At 34.7% G+C, this 24,301-nt stretch overlaps 1 protein-coding gene across 3 annotated transcripts in view; it reads left to right on the plus strand.

The window, feature by feature from the left end:
* IPO11 (importin 11) overlaps nt 1-24,301 on the plus strand; it is a 210,303-nt gene that overhangs the window by 95,312 nt on the left and 90,690 nt on the right. For all 3 annotated transcript variants that reach the window (XM_059175081.1, XM_059175079.1, XM_059175080.1), the window contains 3 exons: nt 5,435-5,511; nt 17,762-17,841; nt 18,251-18,331. In XM_059175081.1, coding sequence (XP_059031064.1) covers nt 5,435-5,511; nt 17,762-17,841; nt 18,251-18,331 — 238 coding nt within the window. The remainder of the gene's footprint in view (nt 1-5,434; nt 5,512-17,761; nt 17,842-18,250; nt 18,332-24,301) is intronic.

Consider the following 24,301-nt stretch of genomic DNA (forward strand, 5'->3'; position numbering starts at 1 on the left):
TGGGGGCAGGAAGATGGATTTTTGTATTATAGTGGGATGAGATAGGAAGTATTTAATTAAGTAGATTACATTTTCTTGACTAAATGTGAACTGTAGCCACCAGCATAGTGTTATGACTGGAGTTGAAATGTGTATAAGATACGGGGGATTTGTGGAGAAAAAAGATGTAAATAGTTATCTTGGAGAATGGGAAACTGAACTTACTAGGGATTATCAGTAGCAAGAGATGTTTGTGGTCACATATATCAAGTAAAACTCTTCAAACTGATTATGTGGTTGTTTCCCAGGTTAAGTTTTTTCCTCTTGATTCAACGTGCTAAATGTGCTAGAGATTTTTTAGTATTACTAGTATTCTCAAAGAACCAACCTTTGGAGGTGATTTTCTTTGTTGTATTTTTGTTTCTTATTTATCAATGCTCTTACATTTATCATTTCCTCTTGCTACTTAAGTTTTTGTCATTTGACCTACCTTCTGTGATTTAGCTTGTTAATTTTTTTTCTTCTTAACAAACATAAACATGTAATCTGTAATTACTTTTAAACAGAATTTGAGCAAACTTTGAACAGATTTTTTGTTCAGGTTTTTTTGTTTCTAAATGAAGTACAGTGTGGTAATGGAGACTGGTCAACAATAAGCATCAGCTATATACTATTGATTTTAATATGCTCTTCATCATTAAAAAAAAAAACAAAACCCAAAACCAGTTTGATTGCCTTTTGCCATCATCTTAGGAGATTTAGAGTCTTAAAAAACAACAACAAAATAAAAACCCCCAAAACTGTTCTCTTTAAAAAACCTCTTCTTGCTAGGGTGAATTCTTTTAATATGTCATATGAGTCTATATTCTGCTGTTTTATCAGATTTTATGTTTTTCCTTTAATTATAAATGAGTTGGATTGGTAGTCCATATTTTGTGATGCTGTCTGATTTCATATCAATGTCATGTTTCTTTTACCAATTTATCAGTTTTTAAAAGTGATTTTTTTTCATACTGGAATGATATCTATAATACAGTAACTCTTTGGATGATTTGAAAATTTAGTAATAAAGGGAACTGAAAATGGATTCATGGCTTTGGCTGAGGAATGAGTCACAGTTTGTTAATATTCTCAGGTTGTTTCTTAGTTGTTTATACACCCTTGGGTTTTGATTTTTCTTGTCTGTTACAGTCTGGGTACTTAATACCTTACAATACTAATTTTAAAAAAGCCTTATATACATTTCCCTTATCTCTGTTATTTGCAGTTTTTTTGTTTTACCTCTTTTAAAAGTACAATTATTAGAGATTTTTCTTTTTATTAATATGAAAGAAGTACACGTTAGATTTTATGAGTTTTCCTATGTTTCTATCCTTTATTTCTCCTTCCGATTTTTTACTTCCTACACTTAGATGGGTGTATTTTCTTAAAGCTATAAAAATGGTTACTTTATTACTTTTGTTTTTCTTAAGTGCTAAAACATGTCAAGCTGTGAATTTGTCTTGGATTTTAACTGCCTATTTCCCATAAATCTTGATAGAGAACATCCTGTTTTTTATTTTGGTGGTAGCATTATGGATTTTTAATGTCTTCTTTGACTCAATCTCATTTATTTTTTGCTCGTACTGAAATGTATGATTCAGGTCTAGATTTACTGCATTGTAAATACAACATATCACTTGCTCAATTTTTAAAAAATTAATATAAATTTTAATGACTATAGGCTTTGCTTTTGTCAGATATTCATATCAATAGTAATGATGATATCAAAGATGCATTCTTTATTCTTTCTAACTAGTAGGTTGTATAGTTCAAATCAGTGTTTTACTTCTTAATTTTGACACTGGTTTATTAAAATATCCATCTAGTTCTTTTGTATCAGTTTCCCTTTTTATTTCTAGCATTCCTGATCTGTAACTTTTAAAAGCTGTTATTCACCGTGCAAAATTTTGGTATTTTTGTATATTGTTAAAATATTTAATAAGTAAACACAGTATTTAAAATTTAAAATATTTTCTTGAAGCATCATGTGATGAAGTATATATGTATGCATTGATTAACTTTTCACCTTTTAATTACTTTGAATTTAAATTTTATCTGATAATATCACATGGCTTACATTACTTAGATTTGACTTAATTGTCTTTGTTAAATGTTTACATTTTAGCTTTTCTGTTTGAAATTTTCCTGTGTATATGAGGCTTATTTTTATATTTTGTATTTTAATTTAACCAAAGATGCTTTACCTCAAAAGAATTTTCACGCTCTTACATTTAGTTGTTAAATTGATATACCTTTTTACCTGATGGTCCATGTTTCCTGTATTATTTTGTGGAAGAGTAACATTAAAACATATTTCTCTAGTTAAAAATGCTGGTACATATAACTTTGTCTAATTATTCCTAAGAATAGTAACTTGTCTCTTTCCTTTAGTGCTTTGACTTTGTCTCTCTTTCTTACTTTCTTATTCTTCATTTGAAGTTGGAGTCATATGCCATGTCATTTTATTTTTTATTTTTAAGTACTTTAAACTTTTCAAGATTTTTTTTCTTTTTTAAATAGTATGGCTTATATTGTGGCAACCAGCATAGGCATCAAGAGTGACAATGACCTGAATGGTCTTTTTACTAAGGTAATGATATTGGGAGGGAAAAATTGATATGGAATTTTAATTTGGATCAAATGACAGAGTTTGAAACATCTGAGATTTAGAATATGCCCATCAATTTTTTTCTCACTGAACTGTCATAACCAAATTGTGTTTTTTCTTTTGACTTTATTATTTTAGAGGTATTCTGAATAAGATAAAATGTTTGAAATCTCCTGTTTTATTCTTCAAAAATGGAATCAAATCCTGTTCTTGTTGATCCAATTAAAGTGTCTAAAAATATCTTTGCTTGTATATGTGGCACGTACTTCATTTTCAGGGTGGCTGGTTTCTCTTGTGTCCCCCTTTCCTCTTCCCAATTCTGGCATTTAAAATTGTGAAATAGTTCATAGATAAATAGAATAGGGAAGTCATATTATTTATAAATATTTATAACTTATATAAAATGAAAATCCATTTCCTGTACCCATGTTAAGAAATGGGATAGTAAGAGTGTCTTTGAAGCCCATGGTATTGCATGGTTATTAAATTCTCCTGTTTTCATTTCAGGGATGACCCACTCTACCAGTTTTTTGGTTTTCATTCCTTGGTTTTCTTTCTTGTACTGTAATGTTTTTAAAATCACACACACGTGTGTGTGTGTGTGTGTGTGTGTGTCTAAACAGTATATTCTAACTTCATACAAATTTTATAGCTTGTGTTCTAACTTGTTTATTTATTTTTTGCTCCCTGTTCTAAGATTGATCCATATTGATGAGTTTAAGGGTGTGCATGTCACAGTTCATTTACTCATACACCATTTTGGTTGATATTCAAATAATGCAGCTGAACATTTTGTACATGACAATGTATGCAGATGTATTTACTAGGTCATAAGTATGTGCACATATACATATTCCACTTTTTCAGATAATAATTACTTTCCAAGTGATGAGACTAATAACTTCCTCCTGCCAGCACTGTGCAAGAGTTCTCACTGTTCTGTAGCTTTGCCAATACCTGTTATGTCCGATTTATCTAGTAGGGGTAAAATTGTACCTTGTTTTGTTTATATTTTACATTTTCTTGATTACTAGTTCATTATCTTTTTATATTTTTTATAGTCAGGTTTATTTACAACATTTGGATGGATCCTCTTTGGAATGCTTTTTCATGTGCTCTCTACATTAGTCTCTTATTAACCTCTTATGTGTATTCATTCCTTGGGTACTGCTTCCTTTTCAGTTACATGTATTGGAAATCATCTTCCAGTATGTGACTTATATTTTGACTTTTTTTGCAGCATCTTTTGATACACAGTAACTGTTAACTTTAATGTAGTCATATTTATCTCTTTAATCTTTCTTTAATTTAAAGCTATAATTATATTCCCCTGACATGTAAAATAAAGGCTTACCCTTCTCATATAAATATCAATAAATAAATATAAATGAAGAATTGATTTCTTTATTTCGTGTGAGGTAGTGGCCCAGTAGCTCATGATCAGTGACTGATTGTCCAGTCTTAACTTGGGAGCTGCCGCTGTCATAAACCAGCAGGTCTGTTTCTTGTGTTACTCTGTTTACGATATTAAATACATTGATTTTTATAGTAAGTTCTGATATGCAGTAAAAGAAGTATCTCCCCCAGTCATCTCCATATGTTTTGTTTCCTTAAAAAATTTCTTGTTTATTCTTGGTCCCTTGCCTTCTAAATCATTTTAGAACTCAGCTTTCCTAATTTCTAGGAAAAAGCCTGTGGGGATTTAAATTGAAGTTTTATTGATTTTTGTATAACAATTCAGAGAGAATTGACATCTTTATGATGCTCGGTATTTGTATCAGTGACTCTTTTAGAAATACCTATTTAAATCTTAAGTATTTGTTTTGGTGTAAAGAAATTGAGTTGATTTTTATATATTGACATACATATATATATATATATTATATATTGACATATTTAGCAACCTTGTGAAGTCTCTTAGTGATTTAAGTACTTTTTTATGAATTTGTTCTCCCTCTCTTGTCAGTCATATCTTCTGTGAATAAAGACTGTTTAATTTTTTCCTCTCACCCTTGTGTCTTTAATAATTTCTTTGTCATATTATGCGAGGAGCCCTCCATACATGCACTCAATAGATGTGAAGGTAAACAAAGTGAAAAAGAGAGTATATTTTTTGAAGTGTGATTCTGTTTTTCGAAGAGATTGGTTTCAAATATCACCGTTAGTTGTGTTTCTACAAGTGTTTGGTAGGTACTCTCTTACCAGATCAAGGACTTACTCTCTGTTTATAATAGGGTAAGAGTTTTGATAATGAAAGCTAGATTTTGAATAGGATCTCCTTCTACTCTTTTCTTTCAGCTGTTGTGACAATCATGCTTTTTTTCCATCAACTTACTAGGTGGGGACTGAGGAGATAAACCAGCTACACACTTCTGTGATAAACGAGGACCCATATATATTTTATTTTTTATACATTGCTTCTTTGATATTTCCCAGTGTCTGTTGAAAGGACACGTGAATTACATGTGACGGAAAAATAAAAACAAAGCAATTTTTGTCTCTCCTTGACTGTAGTCAAGCATAAAGCTTTTGCTTTATCATTAAAATTTTATTAGAAATATTTTAGTATGTAGTTACTTCCCTTACTATTTTTGCTGTGTATATAGGAATAATAATATATGATTTATAGATAGGTTTTAAATTTTGACAAATTTGGTAATTTTTTTCCTAGAAAGATAACTTTTATAACTTACTGTATTGTCCATTTTTCTTTCTTCCTTTAGATGGGACAGTTTTTTAGTAAGTTGTATTATTAACAGCTTAATGGTTATAGAAAGAGACTTAATCATCTGTTTTTCTTCCTAGGTTAGTGACTTTGGAAAACAGCCCATGTGTTACACCAGAGTTGCTTCGTATATTTCAGAATATGTCCCCACTTCTTGGTATGTGTGAAAGTGTAAACACAATACTGTTTTTGAATGCAGCCATAATTTGGGGCCCTATAGGTGACTTTAAATTATACCTTCCATTTTTACAGAAGTCCCTCATATTCACAAACAAGTTTAATAGTGTTTTAATAGTTTTTAGATATGTTTCTGTATAACTTTTTAGAACCATTTCTGCTTATTAAAGAGTAGGCACCAAATTTACTAAATAAATAAAGCCAAAACAGTGTTCTTGTAATATTAATTCCATATTAAGTTTGAACTTTGGTAAAGTTTTTATGTTTCATAGTAGGTTCTGTAAGGTATTTAAAAGATTATATTGTAAAGCTGCTTCTGTATACCGTGGTATTATCCATTTTCTTTACAAAATGATTTTATGCTGTCACTTGTTCACAGATGAACTCTACATATTTCTGATTTAGCTAAGGCACCAAAAACATGAAGACTATTAAATATTGGCAAATTATATTTATTGTTTCTTTAAGTAGTACTGATGTATAAACATGCAAAATCATGAATAATGTTCTAGAACCATCATTTGTGGCACATGGGTTGGGAGAACTCAACACTACTAGGAGTGGAGCCTTAGTCTATTTTGGCCACCCTGGATGAGTTCTCAGTAGTTTTTTATTTTGTATTGTTTTTACAATCTGAACATGTATTCTCTTGATAATTAATGCTAGGGAATACTTTCCGGTTATATGTTGCCTACCATTCACAATTAGGTAATTCCTTGCATTTTTAAAAAACACAGTATTTTGTTTATAGAGTTGTTTTGTGAGAGATTTTACCAGTAGAGATTCACATTTAAATATTTAAATAAATATTGTATATAATGCAGTATACGCACCTTTACGATTCTTTTTCAGTCTGAAAAATACTATCATTTATTTATAAAATGTAAAATTTAAGTTTTTTGCATTCATAGTAGCCATTCTTTAAAAGTGATCCATGAAGCAACTTTAATTCCTTCATTAGAACTTTGTGTCTACTAACTAAATAATGTCAGGGGAGGGCATTTACAGCAATATCTTAAGACTGTTTTTTTTCTGGGAATTCATTGTAGTGAGTAGTTTTATTAGAGGCAAAATATTACTGAGTTATAATGACATACCAGAAAAGTAGATTAACTTTTGGACAGATCAACATATGTGTACTAAAACACTATTATAACTAATTAGGAAACATGTCATTTGCTGGATGGTTGCAGTGGGTAGGTAGATAAGGTAATCAGTCCTTCACACTTTTTTCAGATTTTCTATTATTTTACCCCATTCTCCAGAACAGGTCTCAAATAATAAGCAAAACACCATCTGTTTCGTAATAAAGAGCCACTTGCCATTTATCATCTAATGTCCCTATAAAATTGTTGAAAAAATTCCCAAAGATGAAGACTGTGACAATAGACCAGTTGCTTGTTGCTGGTCTCCTAAAAAAGTTTTATCTGTCTTTAAGAAACCACAGGGAGGGACGCCTGGGTGGCTTAGTTGGTTAAGCAGCTGCCTTCGGCTTGGGTCATGATCCCGGCATCCTGGGATCGAGTCCTACATCGGGCTCCTTGCTCTGCAGGGAGCCTGCTTCTCCCCCTGACTCTGCCTTCCACTCTGTTTGCTTGTGCTCGCTCTCGCTCTCTCTTTGACAAATAAATAAATAAAATCTTTAATAAAAAAAAAAAAAAAGAAACCACAGGGAATGAGATTGGAAGTTATCCTTTTCACTTCCCTTAACTCTCTGCTGAAGGCCTTTTAGTTCTACTCTTCCTAACCTGGACACCAAATACGGTGTTATTCTAATAAATCCACAGTGTTTTTTTGTGCTTGACCTAGGAATAGAAACCTCATCCAGAGCCATTGCCAGCTTTGTCATGAAGAGGATTCAGCCATTTTCACTTATGGATGACTTTATACAGTGATGTCACTCTGCCTGTGCTATTTGACCCCAAATTCAACCTGCCTGACCATTACAGTGTAACAAGAGAAGGGTTGATAGACAGGAAAAAAAAGATTTAAACAAAAAGCATTGACTACTAAGACTCTATGACACTATTTTGAGTTTAGACTTGGATAAGCACCATAGTACAGTTTAACCATAGAAAGCTCTGTAGTTGATGCATAGACCTGATGAATCAGTAAGGACTTTCTGTGTTTAGAACAGTGTCTGGGGGCGCCTGGGTGGCTCAGTGGGTTAAGCCGCTGCCTTCGGCTCAGGTCATGATCTCAGAGTCCTGGGATCGAGTCCCGCATCGGGCTCTCTGCTCAGCGGAGAGCCTGCTTCCCTCTCTCTCTCTCTCTGCCTGCCTCTCCATCTACTTGTGATTTCTCTCTGTCAAATAAATAAATAAAATCTTTAAAAAAAAAAAAAAGAACAGTGTCTGTTGGGGGCACCTGGGTGGCTCAGTTGGTGAAGCATCTGACTCTTGATTTTGGCTCGGGTCATGATACCAGGGTCATTAGATCAAACCCTGCATCAGGCTCCACCCTCAGTGGGGAGTCAGTTTGAGATTCTGCCCATCTCTCTGGTCCTTTCCCTGCCTGCATGAGCATGCATGTGCTCTATATATAGAGAGAGAGCATGTGCACGAATATATACTATAAAGAAATCATTAAAAAAAAACAGTGTCTGCCACATAGTAAAGGTTATTTTTTTATAGTGCATCTTAGTAAAGATTATTTGTTTTGCAATTATATATGTTAATATTACTGTTAATACTACTGCTAATTTAAAAGAAAAAGTAACCACAGTATCTGAAGGATTTTTACCTAACTAAATCAAGAACTAGTGAAATTTCATCCTCGTGATAATTGATAATTAGGTTTAAGTTTTTTTAATACTCAAAAAATTTAAAAATTCTGTATTTCACAGATAGTAGCAGTGAATATAGAGTATATGGATGCTATAAAATTAGTTTATTTTCTGCTTTTCTCTTTGAAAACAAACACCGTATATGATTTGTTTTATGCATTATAGTATGTATATTTGTTTTGAAAATGGGAAGAAATTCTGTTTGCACATTATATCTGTGCATGTTTAGTATACTTTGACAGCAGTGTTACCTTTATTCTAACTTTTATAATTTTTATATGTAGCATTTTGCATATATATTCTTTCATAAGAGCTTTAGTATTTATTTTGAAATATAACCAGAATATTTATTTTAATCTTTTAAGAATATAGATCAAAAGGAATACTTAGTTTTCTTATCAGTGAAAACATATTCTTTGTCATTATATCCATGATTTTTAAATTTACTTACCAAATATGATAGCAAGTATTTCTTATAAGTAGAAATAAAGCTTTTGCAGAAATTTCCTCATTTTCATTTAAAATATGTAAAACCAACAATATTGAATGCTATTTAGATGTTTAAGTTAATGATTTTAAGGTGTTAATTGTGAATAAATACAAGGCTAAAATTCATTTTATATCCTTTTTCCTAAATGTAAGTAGAACCAGAGGAATTTAAAGTGGAACCAGAAGCTATCACTAAAAGACACTTTTTAAATTAATTATTCTTATTAACATGTAATGTATTATTTGCCCTAGGGGTATAGGTCCGTGAATCATTCGGCTTACACATATCACCACCCTCACCATATTACATACCCTCCCTAATGTCCATAACCCAGCCACCCTCTCCCTTACCCCCTCACCCCCTTTGTTTTGTGAGATTAAGAGTCTTATGATTTGTTTCCCTCCTGATCCCATCTTGTTTCATATTTTCCTTCTCTACCTCCCAAACCCCCTGCCCTGCCTCTCACATTCCTCATATCATAGATATCATATGATAATTGTCTTTCTCTGATTGACTTATTTTGCTTAGCATGATACCCTCTAGTTCCATTCACATCATTGCAAATGGCAAGATTTCATTTCTTTTGATGGCTGTATAGTATTCCATTGTATATATATACACCACCTCTTTATCCATTCGTCTGTTGATGCACATCTAGGTTCTTTCCATAGTTTGGCTAATTGTGGACATTGCTGCCATAAACATGTGCGTGCATGTACCCCAGTGGATCACTACATTTGTGTCTTTTTAGGGTAAATACTCAGTTGAGCAATTGCTAGATCATAAGGTAGCTCCATTTTCAACTTTTTGAGGAACCTTCATATTGTTTTCCAGAGTGGCTGCACCAGCTTGCATTCCCACTGACAGTGTAACAGGGTTCCCCTTTCTCTGCATCCTCACCAACATCTGTCGTTTCCTAACTTGTTAATTTTAGCCACCCTGACTGGTGTGAGGTGGTATCTCATTGTGATTTTGATTTGTATTTCCCTGATCTGAGTGGTGTGGAGCATTTTTTCATCTGTCTGTTGGCCATCTGGCTTTCTTCTTTGCAGAAATGTCTGTTCATGCCCATTTCTTGATTGGATTATTTGTTCTTTGTGTGTTGAGTTTGATAAGTTCTTTATAGATTTTGGATACTAGCCCTTTTTCTGATATGTCATTTGTTAATATCTTCTCCCATTCTGTCAGTTGTCTTTTGGTTTTGTTGACTGTTTTCTTTGCTGTGCAAAAGCTTTTGATCTTGATGAAGTCCCAGTAGTTCATTTTTGCTCTTGCTTCCCTTGACTTTGGCAATGTTCCTAGGAAGAAGTTGCTACGGGTGAGGTTGAAGAGGTTGCTGCCTGTGTTCTCCTCAAGGATTTTGATGGATTCTTTTCTCACATTGAGGTCTTTCGTTGATTTTGAGTTTATTTTTGTACCATTGGATCCTGTTGGCTAGTATTTTGGTGAGAATTTTTGCATCTGTGCTCATCAGGGATATTAGTTTGTAATTCTCCTTTTTGCTGGGTTCTTGGTTTGGTTTTGGGATCAAGGAAATGCTGGCCTCCCCAAAATGAGTTTGGAAGTTTTCCTTCCATTTCTATTTTTTGGAGCAGTTTAAGAAGAATAGGTATTAATTTTTCTTTAAATTTTTTTTAAAAGATTTTATTTATTTATTTGAGAGAGAGAGAGAGATCACAAGTAGGCAGAGAGTCAGGCAGAGAGAGGGGGAAGCAGGCTCTGTGCTGAGCAGAGAGCCCGATGCATGGCTCGATCTCAGGACCCTGAGATCATGACATGAGCTGAAGGCAGAGACTTAACCTGAGTCACCAGGCGCCCCTAATTCTTCTTTAAATGTTAGGTAGAATTCCCCTGGGAAGCCGTCTGGCCCTGGGCTCTTGTTTGTTGGGAGGTTTTGGAAGACTACTTCAGTCTCCTTACTGGTTATGGGTCTGTTCAGGTTTTCTGTTTCTTCTTGGTTCAGTTGTGGTAGTTTATATGTTTCTAGGAATGCATCCATTTCTTCCAGATTGTTAAATTTGCTGGCTTAGAGTTGCTCACAATATGTTCTTATAGCTGTATTTCTTTTGTATTAATTGTGATCTCTCCTCTTTCATTCATGGTTTTATTAATTTGGGTCCTTTCTGTTTTCTTTTTGATAAGTCTGGCTAGGGGTTTATCAATCTTATTAATTCTTTCAAAAAACCAGCTTCTAATTTCATTGATTTGTTCTATTTGTTTGTTTGTTTGTTTCTGTTTCACTGATTTCTGCTCCGATCTTTATTATTTCTCTTCTCCTGCTGGGTTTAGGCTTTCTTTGTTGTTCTTTCTCCAGCTCCTTTAGGTGTAGGGTTAGGTTGTGTATTTTAGACCTTTCTTGTTTCTTGAGAAAGGCTTGTATCACTACATGTTTTCCTCTCAGGACTCTCTTTGCTGTGTCCCACAGATTTTGAACCATTGTGTTTTTATTATCATTTGTTTCCATGAATTTTTTCAATTCTCCTTTAATTTCCTGGTTGACACATTCATTCTTTAGTAGGATGTTCTTTAGCATCCATGCATTTGGGTTCTTACCAGATTTCCTCTTGTGATTGAGTTCTAGTTTCAGAGCACTGTGGTCTGAAAATGTGCAGGGAATGATCCCAATCTTTTGGTACCAGTTGAGGCCTGATTTGTGACCCAGGATGTGATCTATTCTGGAGAATGTTCCATATGCACTAGAGAAGAACTTGTATTCTGTTGCTTTGGGATGGAATATTCTGATTATATCTGTGCTGTACATCTGGTCCAGTGTGTCATTTAAGGCCTTTATTTCCTTGTTGATCTTTTGCTTGGATGATCTGTCCATTTCAGTGAGGGGTGTGTTAAAGTCCCCTACTACTATTATTGTATTATTGTTGATGTGTTTCTTTGATTTTGTTATTAATTGGTTTATATAGTTGGCTGCTCCCATGTTAGGGGCATAGATATTTAAAATTGTTAGATCTTCTTGTTGGGCAGACTCTTTAAGTGTGATTTGGTGTCCTTCTTCATCTCATATTTTTTGGCTTAAAATCTGATTTGTCTGATATGAGGATTGCCATCCCAGCTTTCTTTCTTTTTTTATTTTTTTTAAGTTTTTTTATTTATTTGACAGATCACAAGTAGGCAGGGAGGCAGGCAGAGAGAGAGAGGAGGAGGAGGCAGGCTCCCTGCTAAGCAGAGAGCCCGATGTGAGGCTTGATCCCATGACCCTGGGATCATGACCTGAGCCTAAGGCAGAGGCTTTAACCACTGAGCCACCCAGGCGCCCATGCCCCCCCTCCCCCACTTTCTTTTGATGTCTATTAGCTTGGTAAATTTTTTTCATTTCCTCAGTTTAAATTTGAAGGTGCCTTTGGGTCTAAAATGAGTTTCTTGTAGAAAGCATATGGATGGGTCTTATTTTTTTATTTTTTTCTGATATTCTGTGTCTTTTGATTGGGGCATTTAGCCCATTTACATTCAGGGTGGCTATTGAAAAATATGAATTTAGTGCTATTGTATGGCCTGTAAGGTGACTGTTACTGTATATTGTCTCTATAGGCCTACTACTTTGAGGCTCTCTCTTTGCTTAGTGGACCTTTTTCAATATTTCCTGTAGGACTGGTTTGATGTTTGCAAATTCTTTTAATTTTTTCTGTGCTGAAAGCTTTTTATCTCTCTTTGTATTTTCAATGATAGTCTAGCTGGATATAGTATTCTTGGCTGCATATTTTTCTCACTTAATGCTCTGAATATATCATGCTATTTCTTTCTGGCTTTCCAGATCTATGTAGGTAAGTCTGCTGCCAATCTAATATTTCTACCATTGTATATTACAGAACTCTTGTCCTGAGCTACTTTCAGGATCTTCTCTTTGTCAATAAGACTTGTAAGTTTTACTATTGGATTATGGGGTGTGGACCTTGCATAATTGATTTTGAGGGATGGTCTTTGTGCCTCCTGGATTTTGATGCTTGTTCCCTTTGCCATATTAGGGAGATTCTCTGCTATAATTCACTTCAATATCCCTTCTGCCCCTCTCTTTCTTCCTCTTCTGTGATCCCAATTATTCTAATATTGTTTCATCTTACGGTATCACTTATCTCTTGGATATTCCCCTCATGGTCCTGTAGTTTTTTGTCTATCTTTTGCTCAGCTTCTTTATCCTCCATCATTTGGTCTTCTATATCACTAATTCTCTCTTCTGCCTCATTTATCCTAGCAGTAAGAGCCTCCATTTTTATTGCACCTCATTAATAGCTTTTATGATTTCAGCTTGGTTAGATTTTAGTTCTTTTATTTCTCCAGAAAGTGTTTCTCTGATATCTTCCATGACTTTTTCGAGCCCAACTAGCACCTGATAATCGTCATTCTGAACTCTAGTTCTGACATATTACCAATGTCTGTATTGATTAGTTTCCTAGCCGATGGTACTACCTCTTATTCTTTTTTTTTGTGGTTTTTCTGCCTTGTCAATTTATCAAGATAAAAATAAATGATATGAACGAGAGAATAAAATACTAAAGGGGTGGCAACGACCCCAGAACTTGTTTGCTAATCAAATCAGAAGAGACCCAAAACCGGGGGGCAATGAAAGGGGGAGAAAAGGAAATAAAAATTTAAAAAATTAAAAAAAATTCCTATATATATTAGACTGGTGCATAGAACAGTGCCACCCACTTGATTTTGGGTGTATTCTGGTCTCTTAGAAGAAGCTAGCTTCCAAAAATAAGGGTAGACACAATGAAGGGATGGAATATGACTATAAAGATGAACATTTAAAAAAAATTCTAAGAGGGGCACCTGGGTGGCTCAGTGGGTTAAGCCTCTGCCTTCAGCTCAGGTCATGATCCCAGGGTCCTGGGATCGAGCCCCACGTAGGGCTCTCTGCTCTGCAGGGAGCCTGCTTCCTCCTCTCTCTCTGCCTACTTGTGATCTCTCTCCCTCTGTCAAATAAATAAATAAAATCTTTAAAAAAAAAAATTCTAAGAAAGGCATTGATAAGTTGGTTGGAAAAAGAAAAAAACAAAGGGTGAGAGAATGTGCTCAGGCTGGAGACTAGAACAAAGCCATGTGCTAGATTTAGGGTATATTTTGTTCTATTAGACAAAATTGCATCCCAAAATTTTAAAGGGAAAAAGCCAAAAAATAAGGTTAAATATAATGAAGGATAAAATATGAGTATAACAATGAAGGTTTAAAAAGATTTTTTTTTAGAAAGGTATTGTTAAGATAAACTAGTTAAAAAATGTTAGAAGAGGAAAGAGGAAAAGTTAAAAAATAGAATAAGAAATAAAATAAAATTTAAAATATTTAACGGGGTAAGACTAAGGGATCATGGGGAAAAAGCCATGAATTCTATGTGTTGCTTTCCCCTAGCTCTGGAATTCCACTACTGTTGATCAGTGAGATTGTCCTTGGCTGGATGTTCTTGCTGATCTTCTCGGGGAGGGGCCTATGGCAGTGATTCTCAAATGTCTTTGCCCGAGGCGGAATTGCACTGCCCTTGCCAGGGGCCAGGCTAAGGAATCTGCTCAGGTTTGCTCTCAGTAGCTTTTGTTCCCTGAACGATTTCTGATTTCCGTAGAGCTTTGGAGGACAAGAATGAAAATTGCGGTTTACCCATCTCTGGCCTAGAGGAGCTGAGAGCTCGGGGCCCCACTCCTCACTGCGCCTTCAGAGCAAAGCAGTCAATCCCTCCTGTCTCCCTGGTCTCCATGGCACTCCGTACTTACCCAGCCTGTGACTGAGCATTTCTGTCTCTGGCACTCAGACCTGTTTGGAGTGTTCAAACCCATCAGATTCCTGCCCCATGCTCCTGTGCCACTTCTCCCAGAGGAGGAAGGAGGGCTTTTTCTGGATCCACCACTTGTGGGCTCCCTGCTGGAAGCGCAGTGGCCCGACTGTGCCTTGGATCACAGTTCAAGGTAACCCCTATATTAAAGCTCACTCCTGGGCTCTGTCTCTTTTGTCGGCTTCCCTGCTCTGATACCTGGCAGCTCTGCCACACTCAGAGACATCCCCTATCTTTCTGTGACCCATGGGACCCTGACCTCACTGTCCCCATGAGGGGTCCACACCTGCTTAGCCTCTGGAGCTAAGTCAGTGGAGTAGACTTCTAAAAGTTCTGATTTTGTGCTTCACTGCTTCACTGCTTGGTAGGATCTGGCCCTCCCGCCACCCCGCACTGTCGCCGTCTCTTTTCCCATAGCTTCAGATTCACTTCTCTGTAAGTCTTACCTTTCAGAAAGTGGTGAATTTTCTGTTCCTAGAATTGCTGCTCTTCTTTTCTTCTGTCTCCTGTTGAGTTTGTGGGTGTTCAGAATGGTTTGGTAACTATTGGCTGAACTTCTGGGACCGGGTGTCATTTCAGTCTGCTACTCCTCTGCCATCTTTCTTCTGTCCCAAAATAATTTTTGATTAACTTAGTTCTCAGGGCTTGTTTTTAAAATCATTTAAATCTGTTTTATAATGTTAATTTACTTAGTATTCTCATTACTTGGAAGATAGTTAGCTGTTCCTTGCCAGTGTTGTTATAAATGTCAAACTAATGTTCCTTGACCAGTGAAATTTTTCTGATGTTAACTTTTTATCTGATTTGGAAGGGCTTTTCCCTATCTGTCTTCATGATGTTGTAGGCTCTCTTATACAGTTTAGCCTTCCTATAATATCAGAATTTGAAATAAAAGGAGAAATGATGACAGTGTCCTTTCCCAACATAAAATTAAATACTATGGTTAAATGTAGATTCCTATTGAATCTCTTTAATGTAATTTAGTAATTTGTTACTGAAGAACAACAGAGACTTTAAGGAGATAAATAAAATGTAATATGAAAGTACTGATTACAGGAACAAAGGAATAGAGGGAGAAAAAAGAATTTTACAGAGTAAAAGTTTTAATTAGACTAATAGATATAAATCATATGTGCTCAGTATAATTAGTTACTTTGGGCCAGAGATTTGCCTCTGAGTTCATTCATAGTCTGTGAAAGAAAAACTTGATCACTTAAATTAGGGATTTTCAATCTGGATACTATGGACATTTTGGATCACGTAATTTTTTGTTTTGAGGGGCTGTTGAGTACATTGTAGGAAGGTTAATAGCCTCCTTAATTAACCTCAGCCAACTAGATGCCATTTGTAACAACCCGTTTCCAGACCTCGTCAGATGTCTTATAAGAGGCAGTAGCCCCTGATAGCATTTGATTTATGTTATTCACAGATCTGAATGTAAATACAGATCTCTTGCATCTTGAAGTAAAGCTCCTTCTGATACTAAACCAGACTGTATTCTTCAGTCTCAGTAGGAGCTCATGGATATAATGAACAACATTCACTGTACTTTAAGTTAGGCATGATAGCATGCCCTGGAAAGTTGAGTAAAGGCTAACCTTGCCATGATGGAGACATAGAAAATAGTATGACATGACCTAGTCCCTTGAGTATTTCCTTCTGTAGATGGATCCAGGAATAGTTCTTAAGGTATCTACAAATAAAGTATCCACAAATAAAATATCTTCAAATAGAGACACTGTGGTTTTTGAAACCAGTCCTTAAATACTGTTTCCTTCATCATGTATATTAATAAAAGTTGAGATGACAGTGTCTTAGAAATTAGACATGCCTGGTGTGCAGCCATTTTAAGTTCTCAGTTGAATAAGACTATCCTTGCTTATCATAGTCATTTCCATTCTGCTCTTCAATGTTGGCCTGCTAAAGAGTGTACACAAGTCCAAACTTGACTGAACTTTCTGCTGGACAAGAAGAAGGCATTGAATTTTCCTAACAATAACTTTATACAGGTTAAAGGCTTGCCCATTTACCCCGAGATTTCATCTTCTCATGTGAAAAATATTTATATGACAGCCTTCATTATTTCTTTTTATGTCTTTCATTAGCACGGTAACAAGTTGATTCATCCCTGTCCTTTCCACAATTTTCATTTTTAATTACTCTTTTGAATCCTAAAGTATATGTGTGCTTTTAAAAGACATTTTGAGCAGGGAGTAAGATTTTCCCTTTCTTATAAAAGTGTATGGGGAATTCCTATCTGAAGAGAATGTCTTCTTCCTGTAGTAGTAAAGGAGTTATTTACGAGCTAGAGCCTAGGTCAGTATTTCGTCAGGAAAACAAAAATCTTTTTTTAATGTGTCCTATTGCAAGTGAAGAGAATTTTGAAAATATTAACAACATATCTAAAATTGCATTTTAGATATGGATATTTTGGGGTCATGTTTTGATCTGTAAATTATACACATAAGATTTGTATTCTGTTGTACTATTTTATGTGATAAAACATGTAAAATAACGCTATGAAAATTTGATCATGTACAGTTTTAATAAAATAGTTTTCTGCTTTGCTCTAGAACAGCTAAATGCAGTATCCTTTCCCATACTATTCTGGTAGTTACATTTTTAGGAATATTTTTCATGTGTAAATTATTACAGGGAGCAGATTTGAAGATGAGTCCAAGGATTGAGAATTACCTAAACACAGTAGTAGAAGTTTTTGGAGTATGAGAGGACTCTTTTCATAAGTAGTGTAGCGTATTCAATACCAGTGCAGTAGCACTCAGTAAATGCTTATTGAGTGAACCATTTAAGCACATGTAAAAATGTGATGGTAGTATGATTCCGTTACTTGTCATTTACCATGCTGGCACTAGAAATGTAGTTTGAAATGAAAAGTTTGGTACACACGGTTATGTGCTTGTTTTCTGAAAGGGGGAAAAACAAACCTGGTGCTTAATTTTTTTTCCTAAATTATTCTAACTAGTGGTAGGTATATGGGGAGATACTCAGTTACAGGTTGATGTCAGTTTTTGGATAGCTGTTTATATCCCAGTAGTCTGAACAGCACTCAGAAGGTTTGTAAAGAAGGATATATAAATTAGTTTTAAATAAATTGCTTCATTTAAACTGATTTTGAACATTGAATTAACCTTTCCTTTTTAAAATAAATTTATTGGCAGAACTAAGTTCAGAAAATCTCAGAACCTGCTTTAAGATCATCAATGGTTATATCTTTTTATCATCAACAGAATTCCTACAGGTACGGTGTAGTAGTTTTTGCACTGTAAAAATTTATGTAGTTCTTAACTTTGTTTCTCATTTGAAATCCAGATACCTTTTAAAAATTTTAAAGATTTTTCTGTTACTTAAAGGGGGGGAAAAACTTTAATAGCACTGTAGGCCAGATGTGATGCAGTTCCATGAACTGTTACTTAACACAGAATGTATGCTCTATAAATAAATATAGCCTTGTATTTCTGCAAAAGTCAGCATTGTAGTAAACTGTATTTTTCTTTTCTAATCTTTTCCTAAGAGTTCTAACCGAAACTTTATATGCTTAGACCTTAAGTATATAATTTTCAAATAGATTATAATGAGTTCCAAATTTAATTTTTGCCTATTTTGATACTGCAAATATATGTATATTTTGACTTTTGATTAAATTTCAGACATATGCAGTGGGTCTCTGTCAGTCCTTTTGTGAGCTGCTAAAGGAAATTACTACAGAAGGTCAAGTTCAAGTGCTCAAGGTATTGTCATATTTTAAATGAATATTGTTGTAAGTTTTCCATCTGTATTTTGTGAAATTGGACCTTCATTTGGGTTTTGATGATTGGTGAGAAGGAGAGGAGTACTTTTAGACAATATTTTCTTTTAGTGGTAATCAGTTGCTATAATACCTCTGGACCAGGGGTCTCAAATTTGAATGTGCATACAGATCTCCTGAGGATGTTTTTAAAATGTGGATTCCACATTTCTGTCAAGATCCCTGCTGTTGGTAAACTAATCAAGGTGCAGTCTTCCTGCTCTACCCCCCACCTCATCCTGAGACCTTCCTTCTAAGCAAGGCTTTAAAAATGTTTACGAATTGTCCAAAGACTGGTGACATGTGATACTTCCCTCTGCTCCAGTTGGTTAGCCTCCTTTTGGGAAGAAATTTTATTATAATGTGGGACTTTTAATTTGCATTGGCATCGTAGTTATACTATAAAACTTGTGTAGACTGAGTATGATTTACAACATAGTGTCAAGTCATTATGTTGTATACCTGAAAATAATACAATGTTTTATGTCAGTTATACCTAAATTAAAAAAAAAACTTATAAAGTAAGCCCTGAGTTAATGTTTATGCATTATATCTTTATATATTGTCTTTATATATTGTATATAATTGTGTAGAATTAAGAGCAGGTTCTGAGTCATGTATTAATAAAGATGTAAATAGTATCAAATATATATTTAAAAACAGGTTTATTTATAAATATATAGTGAAATATATCTTTACATGTATGTATGTGTATACATATATACATACATGCTTTATGTTTGTACTTTGCAAGAAGATGTAGCTGTTAAAAGTTTCACCCCTTCCGTCACTCCCTTTCCCCTTTTTTTGATTTCTTAGCTGTGTTCTATGTCAGATATGGTCAAATATGTTAGATGGTTAGGTGAAATGTTAAATATCATAACAAAGTTGCATTTATTGTATGAAAACTACGGCGTATCTTTAGATCCTAAAAGCTATATGATTTCCTCCCAGTGAAATTATAATGTCTTTGCCCAAAGAGGTTCACTGTTGGAAATGGACACTTGACCCCTGAACAACACAAAGGCTAAGGTCAAAGACCCTCTGCACATTAAAAATCCAGGCTTAACTTCTGACTCCCCATAAACTTAACTATTAATACCCTACTGTTGACTGAAGTCTTAAGGATAACATAAATAGTCAATTAACACATATCTTTTAAATTATATGTATTATATACTGTATTCTTAAAGTAAGCTAGAGAAAAGAAAATGTTAAAATCATGAGATAAAAATGAAAAAAAAAACCTCATGAGCAAATGCATTTATAGTACTGTACTATATTGAAAAAAATCTGCATATGTGTGGACCTGTGCATTTCAAACCCTTATTCAAGGATCAGCTGTATGTAACTAATCACTGTAATTTGTCATAGTAATCCACAGTATATTGGGGGACTAAATATGTAAAAGTTTGTTCAGATGGTAAAATCTTCTTTTGTTATTAACCACTGTGATAGCTGCTATACAGCTAATAAGAGTAATCGTCAGTTTGAACTTATTCAAGCATTATAATATTTAATATGTTGTTCATCAGACATTAATTGTTCACACGCACATATAGAACTCCAGATACCCATGTTACAATGCTCATTAATTTGACTTTCAAGTTGGTAGGTTGCATTTGATATCTTTGGTCTTTATTCATTTATTCGTCATATAGGTTATGGGTCAGCAAACTTTTTCTGTAAAGGACTGGGTAGTAAATATTTTAGGCTTTGTGGGCCATGCAGACTTTGTCTCACGTATTTGTATCTGCCGTTGTAGGATTGAAAGCAGTTACAGATGTTAAGGAAGTGGGTGAGTGTGGCTGTATTCCAGTAATGCTTTATTCACAGAATTATGGCGTGGGCATAGTCTGCCAACGGCTGGTATTGATATTACGTTTTTAGTTATAAGTGATCAGGCAGGAAGGCACCTATAATTAAGGATTTTGTATGTTTGCTAGGGCTACTGTAAAAAGTACTACAACCCTGGTGGCTTAACATGATGGAAATTAATGTATAGTATTGATGGTAATTATCTTCCTCACAGTGCACTAGACACTGGAAGTCTGAAATCAAGGTGTTGTCAGGGCCGTGCTTCTTTCTGAAGACTCGGAGAGAGTTTGTTCCATGCTTTTGTCTTACCTTGTGATGATTGCCATCAAGCTATGGCTTCCTTGGCTTGTACATTTACTGCTTCAATCTCTGCTTTCCCTTGTGCATGATGTTCTCCTTGTATCTCTCTTTTCTAATAAGAGTACCAGCCATAACAGATTAGGGGCCTACTCTAATAATATCATCTTAACCCAGTTACATCTGCAAAGACCCTGTTTCCAGCCACATTCATGAGTACCTGGGATTAGGACTCCAACATACCTTTTTAGAAGCCACAGTTTAACCCATAACAAGCATTTATTGTTGAAAAGTGAAAAGATTGCTTTTGTGCGTGGGGATGAAGTATGGAGGACTTGACTGGAGTCGGTTTTGTATATGAAAGTGACCCAGTAGAAGGGAGGATGGTTCTAGATAATACAAGAATTGGGATTTTGAATCAAGAGCATTTGTGGAAAGATTAGTTGGAAGAGGGTTTGGGCAGGAGTTTGTTTTCTGAGAGGGTTGGCCAAAATGGCAGTGATTGAAGCTGTAGGTAATCATGTTAGGTAAGAAGATCAGTATAGGAAACTGGTATGTGATCTAGGTATTTTCAGTTACAAAGGAGACAAGGTTAGAGCGGCCTGATGCCTGTCACTCTTGAGGTAGAGGTATGTTGCAAGATGATGAGAATATTTGTACTTTCCATAGCGTAGGGGGCATGAATATTACTTACCTTAATATTCATTCTTTAGTGAATTCTGCATTACTGCTGTTGAAATTGATACTTTAGATTCTTGATTCACTCTCTTTTTAAAGATTTTATTTATTTATTTGAGAGAGAGAGAGAGGGAGAATGAGAAAGAACATGAAAAGGGAGAAGGTCAGAGGGAGAAATGGACTCCCCGCAGAGCTGGGAGCCTAATTCGGGACTTCTTCCCGGGACTTGGGGATCATGACCTGAGCCAAAGGCAGTGGCTTAACCAACTGAGCCACCCAGGCATCCCTCTTGATTTACTTATAAATTAGAATGATGTCTTTAGGGTTTAAGAGAATTCTTACAATACAGAAAGGCTTTTAACAGGAGTTGAAATAAAAGGATCTTTGGGGGCGCCTGGGTGGCTCAGTCGATTAGGTGACTGCCTTTGGCTCATGTCATGATCCCAGGGTCCTGGGATTGAGCCCTGCATCAGGCTTCTACTCAGTGGGGAGCGTGCTTCTCTCTCTCCGTCTGACTGCTCTTCTGCCTGCTTGTGCTCTCTCTGTCTCTGTCAAATAAATAAAATAAAATAAAAATCTTTGGTTAATTCTGATTTTTCCCGGACAGCCCATTTATCAAACCCATTACTTACTTCACCATACTGATTTTTGCTCTTCTGTATTTGAAATCACAGTAGAAACTTTAAACCATGATAATGTTGTAAAACTAAAATACAGTAAAATATGATAAAACTCTATTTTAGTTTCATAGATGTTTTAGTTTCTTTTCTAGTATAGAGGTTAGAGCATGAGAATGAAAGCCCCCGTTACAAGAGAAGCCTGTGGTCTCTGAAGAAGTAATTATAGAAATCTGTGGCTTTTAGAGACCCTGGGTACTTGAGGCCTGGTCTACTGTCACGTGTCTATTACTCCTCAGAGCCACTATTTTCACAGTATTCTCTAAGCTGCTGCAGAGGTTACGAGTAACATTGGACATGTTTACAGAAATGTCCTTGTGAATTTTTAATGCATTTATGCCCTTAACCAAGCCAATGTAGTGGCAATATATAATTTTACTGAGGACCTCATCTGTCTTAACTAATCTTAGCTTCATCTTTTGCCTTGGTGGTAATTTATTTTCTGGAAGTAGAAGAGATAATAAAGAGTCAACACTATGCCTTAATTCTGAGGAAAAACAGGAAAAAATGACTGGCTGTATAGGAATGATAGAAATTTGAGAGGAAATTGTGTCATTTTGATGTTGTCTTTATAGATTTGTGTGTGTGCATGTATGTGTCTTTCTCCTCAAGCTTTTCCATAATCCTAACTTCAATAAATTATGTATTCTCCTTCCTGTAAATCCATACAATGTTAAGCGATTTGGAAGTGAGGGGAATCCATAATTCTTATGTTAAGGATTGCACAGTGCATATGCCTATATCCAGTAGAAATGCCAACTGAAGCAAATGAACTGCCCATTTCCAGTGTTATTTTCCGCTTGACCTGCACTTTGGTTTGCACATCCAGTTCTGCTACTTACACAGTTCTTGAGTATATTCTGGGCTTAAATTCTCTCATTTGTTATATACGGGATTGTGCCACATGCAATTTTAATAATTTGTAAGTATGCATTATCTGAAGTCCTCTGTTAAATTTAATGTATTATTCTAATTGATTAAGAAAAGATATTGCTTATGTTTAAACACCTACCAGATAAAGTTTGAATTGAAAGTGGTTTTTTTCCCCACCTGCTTTTGTAGTATTTTTAGTAACTACTGAAAGACAAATTGTTCTGAGCCATATGAAATGGGCATTGTGAAACATTTGAAAAATGAAGCAAGTTTTTAAGGATATGTCCTCAGGAGAATGTTTACTTTCTTTTTACTCTTTATTTTTAATTATATTCTTGCAAAATCACACAATAAGAGGCAGGAGAGCAGTAGAGCTTAGTTGGTAAGACTGTAGACTGAAGTGAAACAACCAGGGTTTGAGCGTTGGCGCTGCTGTTTCTGAGCAGGTTCATCTCTGCTCCTCACCCTCCATCTGTGGAATGGGGGTGAAAACTCGACTTGTATCCTAGACTTGAGATGAGGATCCCAGGAACTTACGTGTATAAAGCACTTAAAACAATGCCTACTGTGTAATCAGGTAATATTAAGTGTTGGCTATTTTTACCTAACTGTATAATTAAACAGTGGCCTAATTATATAATCTCTCTTCAGGGCAGAATAGGCTACTGTACTTGTAGGCTAAATAATTCATTTGGTTGTTAAGATTTTTGGCTCTAAGTAAAACAAACAAGTTACTCTTCCTCTTCTTTTGACCATTTCTCCTAAATAAGTATTTATTTAAAATAATGAATACATCAGTTAAAATTTCAAAATTAAGCCATCTATTTACATAATGATAGGGCTTTATTTTTTATCAAGAATTATATATCTCAGCTGGCCCTTTAAAATTAATTATATTTAAATCTTTTTTGCTTTCCCGAAGAGTAGCAAGTCTTAAAAGAATTTTATTATGAACATTTCCAAATTTATATAATGTATAACACTACCCTTACAACTTCACTAGAAAAAAAACCTTTTTGCTTTTCCTTTTTCCTTTGATGTGAAAGAAGGTGATATCTTAATTGTAGGTCTTTCTTAATTGTGCCTGATAATATTTTATTAAAAATTTCAGCACAAATCATTTATCATGTAAGTATATCTTAAAATATTTGTATCATTTAACATAAATTACAGATTAAGCCAGTTTTAGATATGCCACCAGGAGCTCTTTGATAGAATATTTACTCGAAATAAAAATTGACTACCTAATAACATTTAACACTATTTTTGTGTAAACATTGCTGTGGCTAAACCAGTACATTTTAATAGAAATCTCAAACTGGATTAATTGTTGATAAATACTAGGAGTATGCTAATTATCATGAATAAATTATTTGTTTTTTATATGAAAGAATGTTTTAGGACAGTGGTCCTTTCATGCCTGCTTGAAAGCTAAGAGAACTCTTGAAATTTTTGTCTTTTTCCTATTCTCAGAGTTTCAGTAAGATTTAATAGTTTTTTTTTTTTTAAAGATTTTATTTATTTATTTATTTGACAGAGAGAAATCACAAGTAGATGGAGAGGCAGGCAGA

The sequence above is a fragment of the Mustela lutreola genome, chromosome 5, assembly GCF_030435805.1.
Source record: "Mustela lutreola isolate mMusLut2 chromosome 5, mMusLut2.pri, whole genome shotgun sequence".
Taxonomy (NCBI): domain Eukaryota; kingdom Metazoa; phylum Chordata; class Mammalia; order Carnivora; family Mustelidae; genus Mustela; species Mustela lutreola.